The sequence below is a fragment of the Heptranchias perlo genome, chromosome 16, assembly GCF_035084215.1.
Source record: "Heptranchias perlo isolate sHepPer1 chromosome 16, sHepPer1.hap1, whole genome shotgun sequence".
In the NCBI taxonomy this organism is placed as follows: Eukaryota; Metazoa; Chordata; class Chondrichthyes; order Hexanchiformes; family Hexanchidae; genus Heptranchias; species Heptranchias perlo.
In genome coordinates this window covers 19339487-19352618 of record NC_090340.1, presented here as the reverse complement: position 1 = coordinate 19352618, position 13132 = coordinate 19339487, and the positions used below count along the sequence as shown (strand labels likewise).

Below are 13132 nucleotides of genomic sequence, written 5' to 3'. Positions count from 1 at the left end.
CCCAGGAGAATATCTCTACCTTGGACCCAGGGATTAAGATCAAACTGCCACCAACTCTCCTGGACAACGTTAATAACCACTTTAATACTACTACAACTCGAATCATTTTCACTATATACAGGAATGCATTACTGTTCCAGGTAACGTAATCAGAATCACGGTTACTCTTTTCTAAGTGTGAAATGAGATGTTGGATTTTACCAAATGGCAGTAAGAGTATGTAATGGTACTGATAATGATGTCAATCACTGGACAAAGTCAGCATGGGTTTATGAAAGGGAAATCATGCTTAACAAATCTACTGGAGTTTTTTGAGCATGTAACTAGTAGAATAGATGGGGGAGAACCAGTGGATTTGGATTTTCAGATGACTTTTGATAAGGTCCCGCACAAGAGGTTAGTGTGCAAAATTAAAGCACATGGCATTGGGGGGAATATACTGGCATGGATTGAGAATTGGTTGACAGACAGGAAACAGAGAGTAGGAATAAACAGGTCTTTTTCCAGGTGGCAGGCAGTGACTAGTGGGGTACCGCAGGGATCAGTGCTTGGGCCCCAGCTATTCACAATATATATCAATGATTTGGATGAGGGAACTAAATGTAACATTTCCAAGTTTGCAGATGACACCAAGCTGGGGTGGAATGTGAGCTGTGAGGAGGATGCAAAGAGGCTCCAATGCGATTTAGACAAGTTGGGTGAGTGGGCAAGAACATGGCAGATGCAGTACAACGAGGATAAAAGTGAGGTTATCCACTTTGGTTGTAAAAAAAAAAGGCAGATTATTATCTGAATGGTGATAGATTGGGAAAAGGGGAGGTGCAATGAGACCTGGGTGGTCCTTGTACACCAGTCGCTGAAAGCAAGCATTCAGGTGTAGCAAGCAGTTAGGAAGGCGAATGGTATGTTGGCCTTCATTGCATTGAGATTTGAGTACAGGAGCAGGGATGTCTTACTGCAGTTGTACGGGGCCTTGGTGAGACCACATCTGGAGTATTGTGTGCAGTTATGGTCTCCTTATCTAAGGAAGGATATCCTTGCATGGAGGGAGTGCAACAAAGGTTTACCAGACTGATTCCTGGGGTGGCAGAACTGACCTTTGAGGAGAGATTGGGTCGACTAGGACTATATTCACTAGAGTTTAGAAGAATGAGAGGTGATCACATCAAAACATATAAAATTCTAACAGGACTAGACAGACTAGATGCAGGGAGGATGTTCCCGATTGTTGGGGAGTCCAGAACCAGGAGTCACATTCTCAGGATACGAGGTATGCCATTTAGAACCGAGATGAGGAGAAATTTCTTCACTCAGAAGGTGGTGAACCTGTGGAATTCTCTACCACAGAAGGCAGTGGAGGCCAAGTCATTAAATATATTCAAGAAGGTGATAGATATATTTCTTAATGCTAAAGGGATCAAGGGATATGGGGAAAAAGCGGGAACAGGGTACTGAGTTAGACGATCAGCCAAGATCATTTTGAATGACGGAGCAGGCCCGAAGGGCCGAATGGCCTACTCTTGCTCCTATTTTCTATGTTTTCATGTTTCTAATAATTATTTCACTTGCTGCATGTTACTCATTGAGCACTTCAACTGATGAGATATTTTTAGCTATTTGTGCACATTATTTAAACAGCTGTTGCTCTTGCTGTGCCGAATTGATGGATTGACCATGGACTCACCTGTGTGCTAGGTTAATGCAACTTCTTGACTGAGGAGGATAACATAGGTGTGCAGGGGGCAAACTATACTAGGGTACGAAAATGAGGCAATTACAATCTACATTTAAAAACTGATCACAAAACTTTTTTGCCTCAGGATCTTTCCAGGAGGCCAGTAACATGAGTATCATCAGTCAGTCTGCAGTGCATTGCTCCATAAAATAAATGACTGATACATTGTTAGCTAGAGCAAGCAGATACATCACTTTAACAAGGACAACTGGCCCAAGCTTTAGGTTTCTGTCAGATGACAGAATTCCCTAAAATCTAACAACAACAACTTGCATTTATATGCTTTTAATGTAGAAATATGTCCCAAGGTGCTTCACAGAAGTGTAATCAGCCAAAAATTGTACAGGGTGTCATTGATGGCACCCAATAGTCCTTCATGCTCCTGCAGACAGGAGTACTCCCTATATAAACCACAAGGCTCTTAATCAATATTCAGCTTGTGTGTGATGATCAGTGCTGGCCCTTGCCATAGCGATGGAGTGAGACAGTGCAAGCTAAGGTGCTGGATAAGTCCTGGTGTGAGGATCCTGCAAAAGCCTTTAGAGACAGAAAGAGGAAATGTGTTAGGCAGACATCCTCAGGACAACTCACTCGTCAGCAGCCTTTGCCAAACAGTTGGTATGAACCTGCTGATGTCTGCGAGGTTGTGAGTCAGTACTTGTATCAGTAAATATTAAGGCGTGTAAAGGAAGGAGTAGTGTTGTACCTACTCTGAGCTGGGTCTAAGCCTGCTGTTTTTTCATCTCCTGTCTCTTCATCTAAGTCCCAGCCCTAAATTTGCAGGGCACGCTCCTCAAACAGGATCAGAGGATTCAACATTACTGCCCACCCCCCCTCCATTTTCAGACATCTGCCTCCTATTCTATGCTGCTTTGTCCTACAAAAGCCCAAGTATGCTTTGAATATATGACAATAGCTGCGTGGAGTCGGCCTCGTCCCATGTTTGAAAGTGCGATCCATAGGTTGGGCTTTCTTGGCTGCTGCCCATTCCATTTCTTCTTTTGTTCTTCAAAAGTAATTCTGGTACAATCTATATTTATGCATTTGCAGGACAAAAATGGGAGCAGTATTTTAAATAATGTAATTGGAATTCGAGTGGGGAATACAAGCATTGATAATCTGACAGACCATGTGATAATTGTGTTCAACAAAACATCATCAGTAAGGAATTTTTTTTTACTTTTCACTATTCAATCTATTAAAAGGAACTAATTACATTAAGGGCAGTAAAGCATTATTGTTAATCTTTTTCAGGAACAGAACAATACAAAATGTGTCTTCTGGGAATTGGAACAAAATGGTAATAAAGGGAGTCACTTTATCAAATATTTCAATCATGTTTAAACCAAGGAGCAGCTTCTCAGTTATTAACTTTCTATTGCAGGGAACACAAGTATCGGTCACTGGAATGAGTCTGGGTGTACAACAGAAAATACAGACAATCAAACCATCTGCAAATGCAACCACCTGACCTTCTTTGCTGTTCTGCTGGTAGGCACAATGCAATGCAATGTTATGTGTCTTTCATCCTATTCTAGTTTGGCTGTGAGCAGCAAAAGTACCAGCAATAATCCTTCATTATACATAAACATACAAAAAAGAATAGGAAAGACCAGCTGGTTCATTCAGCCTGACCCATCTCAACAAGGAGCAAGTTGCTCACAGCATTAAACCCATCCCACCTCCCTCTCCCCCAGAGCTACGCAATCTTCAGGGGGAGGCAAAAAAAAGAGAAAAGATCCTGACGTCAATTTAGGAAAAAAACTTTGGGGAGTTTCTCTCTGACCCCCACAAGCAAAGAACAAGTTCCAGGAGATCAAGATAACTGGTGGCACAATCCCCATTAATCCACTTACCTTGTACAACTGGAAATGTCTTCCACTCACATAAACTCACTCAGCTCCCTTTGGAATGCTTGCAGCAAATCTCAGACTCACCACACATGCTGGCAACTTATTCCAGAGGTTGATGAGTATCTGTGAGGAGAATTACTTCCAAGCACCTAACCTAACTCTCTACCTTTGTATCTTGTGCTGATGACCCCTGGTCTTCCTCTGCCTGTCCGTGTGGACAAGATCTAATCCCTTCATTATTGTAAACACATTGGCCGGGAATTTCCTCATATCTGCTCCTGCTCTGATGCCATAACTTTTCCAGAAAAGTGTTGAAAACCCCATTTATGCACGCACCTGCGGCAAAGTTACAGCAGCGGAGCGGGAGCAGCGCTGAGGAACTTCCCAGCCCTCAATCATATCCCCTCAAAGTCTACACTTTTCCAAAGTAAAAGGTCCCAGCTTGCTAAACCTGTCCTGATATCTAAGGGCCCCCAAACTAGGTATCAATCAAGTAGCTCGCCTCTGAACCTTTTCCAGATACTCGATATCCCTCATTATCTGACGGAACCAAAACTAACATAGTAATCTAGATGCGGCCAGATCAAGGCCTAGTACAAGGTATGGACAGTTCTTCTGGTTTTATATTTAACTATTCTGGCCATAGGTTCTGATACCCTATTCACTTTCGTAACAGCCTTCTGCCATTTTGAGTTTCTTTCTGCCTGCCTGTGTAATAGACACAATGTATATCGAGTGTACTGGGACGTGCTGTTCTCCGTGACTGGCCTGTTTGAATAACAACGACACCTTTTGATTGGTGTGATGCTGTCCCAACATAGTATAAGATATGCGATTTGAGAACCTTTTCATTCATTCATCTGACGAAGGAGATAATCTCCGAAAGCTTGTGATTTTAAAATAAATTTGTTGGACTATAACCTGGTGTTGTAAGATTCCTTACATTTGTCCACCCCAGTCCATCACCGGCATCTCCACATCACATTAGTCATGGGCATCATTCCCATTTATCCTTGTAACTGTTTCACTAATGTTCTTTAGGGAAGGAAACTTACTGTCCTTACCCGGTCTGGCCTTTATGTGATTACGCCTGAGCGAGGCACTCAGTTGTACAGGGCAACGAAGGATGGGCAATAAATGCTGGCCTTGCCAGCGATGCCCACATCCCGAGAATGACTTTAACGGAAGAGCTATACCACAGAAAAGTGGACAATGGTTTTTCCCCCACAATTCTCCAGGTGCCATGTCTCTGATCTCAGCCATGCTGCTCTGGGGATTGTGTGGAAGCCAAGCACCTCCGAGCAGAAGGGAAAATCGGCCAGAGTGTGCAGCTCATTCTGGCCAGCTTCAGGTAGACTTTGGGTAAGGCCTTGGACAAGGTGTCCTTGTGCCTTCTCGACAGGACAAGAGTAGATATCACAAGGACACCCAAGCAAGAGAAAAAAAACATTGAAAAATGAGAGTGTCACTCATTTAAAAGATAAAACAACACAGTCCTCACAATAATAATGCTTATCCTTTTCTTTATAAAGCAACTCGATGAGAGCCAACCCTTGGATGAGAAGATATTGAAATCATTAACATATATCACACAGATTGGTTGCGGTGTTTCTGCCATTTTCACAGCAGTTACTGTAATCCTGCACTTTTTACTCAGGTATGAGGATTTTTTTTTATTCGGTCATGGGATGTGGGCGTCGCTGGCAAGGCCGGCATTTATTGCCCATCCCTAATTGCCCTTGAGAAGGTAGCCGCCTTCTTGAACCGTGTGGTGAAGGTTCTCCGACAGTGCTGTTAGGAAGGGAGTTCCAGGATTTTGACCCAGCGACGATGAAGGAACGGCGATATATTTTCAAATCGAGATGGTGTGTGACTTGGAGGGGAACGTGCAGGTGGTGTTGTTCCCATGTGCCTGCAGCCCTTGTCCTTCTAGATGGTTGATGTCGCGGGTTTGGGAGGTGCTGTCGAAGTAGCCTTGGCGAGTTGCTGCAGTGCTTCCTGTGGATGGTACACACTGCAGCCACGGTGCGCCGGTGGTGGAGGGAGTGAATGTTTAGGGTGGTGAATGAGGTGCCAATAAAGTGGGCTGCTTTGTCCTGGATGGTGTTGAGCTTCTTGAGTGTTGTTGGAGCTGCATTCATCCAGGCAAGTGGAGAGTATTCCATCACACTCTTGACTTGTGCCTTGTAGATGGTGGAAAGGCTTTGGGGAGTTAGGAGTTAGGCATAAATGCTGTAATTTCCTGTAAAAGCCACTTTAAATGAAATGTGCAATTTACAGCAATAACAACAACAACTACTTGCATTTATAAAGCGCCGTTAACATAGTAAAACGTCCCAAGTCGCTTCAAGGAGCGTTAACAAACAAAATTTGACACCGAGCCACATAAAGAGATATTAGGACAGGTGACCAAAGGCTTGGTCAAAGAGGTAACTTTTAAGGAGAGTCTTAAAGGAGGAGAGAAAGTGAGAGAGGTTTAGGGAGAGAATTCCAGAGCTTAGGGCCTAGGCAGCTGAAGGCATGGCTGCCATTGGTGGAATCAGGGATGCGCAAGAGCCAAGAATTGGAGGAGCGCTGAGATCTCGGAGGGTTGTAGGGCTGGAGGAGGTTACCGAGATAGGGTGGAGCAAGGCCATGGAGGGATTTGAAAACAAGAATGAGAAATTTAAAATCGAGTTATTCCTGACCAGGAGCCAATGTACATCAGCGAGCACAGGGGTGATGGGTGAACGGGTCTTGGTGCAAGCTAAGAAATGGACAGCAGAGTTTTGGATGAGCTCAAGCTTATGAAGGGTGGAAGATGGGAGGCCGGCCAGGACAGCATTGGAATAGTCAACTCTCGAGGTAACAGAAGCATGGATGAGGGTTTCAGCAGCAGGTGGGCCCAGGCAGGGGCCCGAGACGGGCGATATTACGGAGGTGGAAGTAGGCGGTCTTGGTGATGGAGCAGATATGTGGTCAGTAGCTCATCTCAGGGTCAAATAGGACACCAAGATTGCGAACAGCCTGGTTTAACCTCAGACAGTGACCAGGGAGAGGGATGGAGTCAGTGGCTAGGGAACGGAGTTTGTGGCAGGGACCGAAGACAATGGCTTCGGTCTTGTCAACGTTTAGTTGGAGGAAATTTTTGTTCATTCAGTACTGGATGTCAGACAAGCAGTGTGACAAATCAGTGACAGCGGAGAGGTCGAGGGAGGTGTTGAAGTAGAACTGGGTGTCATCAGCATACGTGTGTAACCTGACGTTGGCAGCTTTGTGAAGCAAAATTTATTTCTGTTTGTAAATAAATTAATTGTGAGAATGCTGTAGCCAAGAACTGAATTGATTTGCTTTTGATATTGTAAATCAGTTTGTTATATTATCAGTTTGCACCTTTTCTCATAAATGCGGTTTCCTTACTGAGATTTTTTTTACCCAGAAAAAAACACAGGGAATGTTCCATCCAGATCCACGTGAATCTCAGTGCTGCTTTGTTTCTTCTCAATGTGAATTTCTTGACCAACATATGGCTCAGCTCCATCAACATTGACAGTCTCTGTAAAACCATTGCTGTCTTTCTGCATTACTCACTGCTTTGCAGCTTTACATGGATGGGAATTGAAGCATTTCACCTGTACATCATGCTGATCAAAGTGTTCAACATTTACATAAAGCTCTACATGCTGAAGTTGTGTCTTGTTGGTTGGGGTGAGTGTAAAGTACTCTGTTGCTACATTAGTTGTATGTACATGGTCTAAATCCTTTTTGTATGATATAGCCACATCTATTACTTCATTACTACAAGAAAAAGAACAAAAGCTTAAAACAATTATTCTTTGGGGGTTCTGACTGACTCCTGTCACAGGAGAACCCTGTGGAATTTCAGAGCCAACATGTTTAATAATCAAACTTGGCTACAAAGAGGGAACCACAGTTGGTAAGTGCACTGCCCTTTCATCTATAAGGCCTGGATTCAAATCCAGAGCAGATGAATGAGAAAGGAATTGATTTTTGATGGTCTAAATTTAGTTCCAGGTGGTCCTGAGTCCACAGTGTTAAAGTTCCCTGAAATTCAAACCCGAATTGGCAATCTGATTAAAGAGGCCATAAGGATGATTAGTTTGAAGAACAGAAATATCACAGTGGCCCTCTTCTGAGGGTACAGTTTATGGCATAATTTATGCAGTGTTTTTATTGATTAATTAGAGAGAGATTTTCCCAGCAATAAACTGTGTCCCTGATTGAAAGCTGGATGTTAGGCCTCAACGTCCAGCGCTGAAAGGTCGGTGGAGGGACCTTGTAGGATAATTGTTAAGAGGCATGTGTTCGTGTTCGCAGAGCGTGGCCAGGCACAGGCCCAGCAGCAGCACAAAATTTTGAACAAAAGAACAAGTTTTCTTCAGGCAGCTGCCTTCTTCCTGCTGCTGTGGCAGGTCCTCAAAGGTTGCAGCAGCGAGTTTCCATTCCCCAGTCTGGCGCAACTCCCCAATGGAGGCCAGGAGCCCACCTCTGCATTCATGTTACCCCGAAGGCGGAAATACAGCCAGGGTTAGGGGGCATCTCCATGGCAGGCAGAAGTCCTGCCCTGCAGGAGATGGCCCCCTATCAGAAAATTGATGCCTGTGTCTTAATATCAGTTACCTCTCTGCTTGACTGACAATCGAGCATATTTGATTATAATAACTCTTTGTAATCATGGTTCTATGTATTCCCAGCCATTCCAGCTGCTGTACTTATAATAGTCGTTGGAGTAAGCACAGACAATTATGGCCGATATTCGATTCCTATCAAAGGCAATAACAGCTCTCCTGCCATGTAAGTTTTAGTATATTAGTTATGATGATAATTATTTGAGCTATTCTGGTGCAGTAAGACCTAAAATACAGCGGGGGTGAATATCCTTGAGACATCCCCCATCGTTGATGTAACTACAGCAGAAACTCCATTAATGCGTGTGGATAAGAACTATATTACTAGGCCTCTCCTCCGTTGTCCAGATCCATGGGACTGTCCTTGCTTGACCACTCTTGTCTATCGTAGCCAGAGCATCTCTAGCAATGGTTTCCCTTTCCATCCCTGAACTGTTGCCTCTGGATCCCTCTTGGACCCCTCTTCCTGAGCTACATGCTGCCTGCTGCTTGGTGACATAATCCTCAGTTATGCAGTCAGCTGATGACACCTATCTCTATCTCTCCACCACCTCTCTCAAACCTCCACTGCTTCTGTGCTGTCAGGCCGCTTTTCAGCATCCAGTTCTGGACGTGCTTTAACTTCCTCCAACTAAACATTGGGAAGACTAAAGTGCCATTTTTAGCCCCCACCATAAACTCTGTACCTTCGCCATCGATTCAATCCCCCTCCCTGGCCACTGTTTCAGGCTGAACTGGATTGTTTGAAACTTTGGCATCCTGTATGACCCAGAGCTGAGCTCACCATTGGTGGCTTTCCACTCTCTAGAATTTCCTCCTTAAACCCCTCCACCTCTCCAACTCCCTCACCTTCTTTAACACCCACCTCTTTGACCAAATTTTCAGTCACACCTCCTAATCTCTCCTTTGGCTTGGCATCCTTTTTTATCCTCGTGCCTCCGTGAAGCTCCTTTGCTCATTTATTCTTTACATTGAAGGCCTTATATAAATGCAAGTTGTTGTTGTATGTACAAGAACTCCTGTGAGAGTTAGCGGTCCTATTTAAATATGTAAATCAGACATTTAAAACAGCTTACGATAAATTTAAGAGTTTTAAAATGAATTCCTCAGAAACATTCTTACTAACTCCTTCATCTGTACTGTTCCCAATTATGTTTTTGCAGATAATGAATTTATTTCAAAAACTGAAGTTTTTAAGAAGATATCTCCTATTTAGTATATGTAAAAAAAAAGCTACCCTTAATTTGCTTCCTGTTAAAATACCTCTTTTCTTACCATTTATTTTATTTTAACCCCTCTCCTCTGAGTTTTAATAGTATTTTATTTTGGAGTAATTAATATTAAAAAGGCACTTATGTTTGTATTTCCTTGTAGAATATCACACTCCATTAAGAACTCCCAGGATTATTAGAAAGAAAAAAAAAGAAAGACTTGCATTTATATAGCACCGTTCATGACTTCAGAACATCCCAAAGCGCTTTACAGCCAATGAAGTACTCATTTTTGAAGTGTAGTCACTGTTGTAATATAGGAAACGCAGCAGCCAATTTGCGCACAGCAAGGTCCCACATACAGTAATGTGACAATGACCAGATCATCTGTTTTAGTGATGTTGGTTGAGGGATAAATATTAGCCAGGACTCCGGGAAGAACCCCCCTGCTCTTCTTTGAATGGTGCCATGTGATCTTTTACGCCCATCTGAGAGGGCAGACGAGGCCTCGGTTTAACATCTCATCTGAAAGACGGCACCTCTGACAGTGCAGTAGTCCCTCAGTACTGAAATGAAGTGTCAGTCTAGATTTTGTGCTCAAGTCTCTGGAATGGGACTTCAACCCATGAACTTCTGACTCAGGGGCGAGAGTACTTTTTAGTTTAGAGTATCCAGCCACATTTATCATTAAAATTAGCATCCCCCAAAATAATAACTTGAGCATAAACTTACTCAAAGGTAGTAATTTTACTTCTTGAGCCACTTTTCACCATCCGCCTGGGATTTTTTATCAATCTCAAGCCGGACAGTCTGGCATATCTCTTTTCTTCTGCCTCCGTGTCCATACAACTTAGCAGAGACCACTTGTAACAAGTTCTGGTCTTTGGGCTGAAGGATATTAGAAGTCCAAAGTGGCTACTGCCTCCCTGTGGTCACTTGTATTCACCTCTGTAGACATATGCAGGTTTGAACTCGGTCCGCACCTGTGGTGTTCCTTTCTTTTACTGCCATCTGCTTCTCCATTGGATACTTTTAACCTTGCCTGTTCATATATGTATACCAGACTATCCTGTGCTAATTTCTGTCTCTCTGCTTTAAAAGTCCAAGGAGTAGATTCTGACTTTGTGCAATAGTGTAGCAAATCGGCATCCTCTTTTACATCTCTCCCAATTTTTATTTCCTTTGACTTCAGTGGAAGTAACTATTAGAACTGTTAACTGTTTGACTTCCCAGAATGTATACCATTAATTTTGTGGGCTTTCCCAAAGATCGGCATGGTTTAAAACACCATTTGGAAGGCCACTTTTCCAACATGAGGCTTGCTTGCATTCAAAAAATCTTAGAAATAAGGTAATAATAGTTTACTGTCTGCATTTTTCAACTACAGAGTAAATAATTCTCTTTAAAAGGGCACATGTTGATATTATTTTCAGTTACTAGAACCTTTTCACAGTGACCACAGCTTGGTTGTTGCACCTTAAGGGTAGAGAAATATCCACATAAGGCAGTAGTGAATAGGTCTTTGCCCCAGTAAACTACACTGAACTAATAAATAAAGCAAAATATAACCGGACATGACAAAGGTCACATATTGCAAATGGACCAGGCATGATTCAATTCCAGTTTACACGTGTATATGATCTGTTGTCATTGGTAAATGGTGATAATTCTCATCCATACAACTTAAAATGGTTGAGACCACTCTATAGCCTAGATATTACTCTTTGCGAGAACAGCAACGAAAGCTTAATGCGCTAATAAGACATTCCTTTGTCCACTATTTTAACAATTTTTAAACAATGTTTAAAATAAATGGGTTAACACCTGTGGTAAAATCGCAGGCAGAAGAATGTCATACTTATGTATTAAGCATCCATCCACTAATATCGCCAACTGTAATTTCTAGGCTTCTATGTGTAAAGGAATGGTTTTCCTTACGCTGCGAAGCTTGTTGTATCTAAGTCTAAGTGGCAGTCATTGCTTTAATCATCATTCCTTTATTTAGTGAAACTCTTCTGTAAGTCTTATATGGGTAAATATTACTTTGAAAGCGATTGATGACTTAATTAACACACTCGTTAAATTCATACATATGTATTTTTTAACAAAATCATTAACCCCCCTAAAAATGACTTTGTTAAAATAGTGCGCGTTGGAATTTTACATGAGCACATTAACTACTTCCTTTAAAATAGCAGACAAAGGGATGTCATTTGTGCTCAAAAGTAATTTCTCCCCATAGAAAGGATTGATCAATTTAAATGTGCACTTCTCACTTTTGATGAAAATCTCACCTTTGCATCTTTCTGCACAAATTCTTCTCGTGATATTATATGAATATTAGTTAAGCCTTTTTCATGTCCTTTCAACAGGTGCTGGATAACAAACAAGACTGTGCATTACGTTACAAATTTTGCCTATTTCATACTTATATTCCTGGGTAACACAATAATGCTGATAATTCTGTGTGCAAAGATGATCAAATTGAAAGGAATTAATAAAAACAGTATATTCACCATACTGGGCCTGACCTGTCTGCTGGGCATAACCTACGGCATAATGCTGTTTTCACACGGACCTCTGACTGTACCTGCAATGTACCTGTTCAGCATCCTCAACCCTCTGCAAGGTTAGTCAGAATAGAAATGACATTATATGTTTTGAGCAGACATAGAAACTTACAATTTCAGTAATCAATTGATTTTGATAAACTCCTACTTACTGGGAAATTAATAGCCTCCGTTATAATTTGAGCACAATGCAGTTAATTGAATTGTTGTGGATAACACATCAGTGCTGTTCTATACACTGGTTATGCACAAATTTGTGTCTGATTCCTCACATGGCAAATTCCCCAACTCTGCCCTGTTAGGCATTGAGTTGAAGTCTTGTGACTCTCCACAGGGAGGGAGGAAAATTGGCAAGACCTGGGCCACTCTGACTTGTCTCATGTTGGGCAATTAGAGTGTGGCACTGGTGGACATGAGAGAGCAAATCATCAGGACACCCTTCTTGGTATGGAGAGTAATAAATCATAAATGTTTGGAAACACTAAGATTAATCTATTAATGTAAATCCATCAGTGGAACAATTTTCCTTGCTGTAGATCTCAAAATTAATGTTGACCATCTCAAAATTATTTATACAGCTTCATAATTATTAATGACTAGAAATATTTTTACAAACCTAATATCGTTTATATAAACACTGAAATGAGCTACTTAAATCATTTTTATTGTTTGCAGGGTTTTTCGTATTCCTCTGGTACTATATGTTAACACGATCATCCAATACCATGGCCAGCGAGACATCGAAAACAAGCAAAAGTCACACTGCTAATGAAACAATCTGAAATGTCTTCCCATTTACTTCTGAAGCCCAATGGTAAATCTTCATCTTTAGTTCCCCAGTACAGAGCTTCCTGCATCAGGGGCACATTTGGGAATTCAGGGAGTTGCCCCCACAACTTTCCACCATGGACAGAAAATGATGTGGGGTATGTGCCTGAATTCCTGGTATGTGCACCTGGCACATACGCTCCGCACTGAGAGTGCTAAAGATGGAAAGTCACCCATTCTTGTACACAAATATGCCAGCAAATGATTTCAAACTATGTTAAGAATATTTAAGCTGTGACTGGTGCAGGAGTTGTCATGTATCAGCTACCACTAGGAAAACTTTATACTCCACCCGTAGTCCTCATCA

At 42.1% G+C, this 13132-nt stretch overlaps 1 protein-coding gene across 2 annotated transcripts in view; it reads left to right on the top strand.

Annotated features, from left to right (window-relative positions):
• LOC137333537 (adhesion G protein-coupled receptor G3-like) overlaps positions 1 to 12805 on the top strand; it is a 65258-nt gene extending 52453 nt beyond the window's left edge. The window contains exons 9-17 of one of the 2 annotated variants that reach the window (XM_067997742.1): positions 6 to 140; positions 2786 to 2896; positions 2990 to 3035; positions 3120 to 3226; positions 5121 to 5245; positions 7007 to 7275; positions 8283 to 8382; positions 11800 to 12056; positions 12673 to 12805. In XM_067997742.1, coding sequence (XP_067853843.1) covers positions 6 to 140; positions 2786 to 2896; positions 2990 to 3035; positions 3120 to 3226; positions 5121 to 5245; positions 7007 to 7275; positions 8283 to 8382; positions 11800 to 12056; positions 12673 to 12779 — 1257 coding nt within the window. In that variant the 3' untranslated portion in view covers positions 12780 to 12805. The remainder of the gene's footprint in view (positions 1 to 5; positions 141 to 2785; positions 2897 to 2989; positions 3036 to 3119; positions 3227 to 5120; positions 5246 to 7006; positions 7276 to 8282; positions 8383 to 11799; positions 12057 to 12672) is intronic. The other variant, XM_067997743.1, reaches the window with a different exon arrangement.
• The last annotated feature ends 327 nt before the right edge of the window (positions 12806 to 13132 follow it).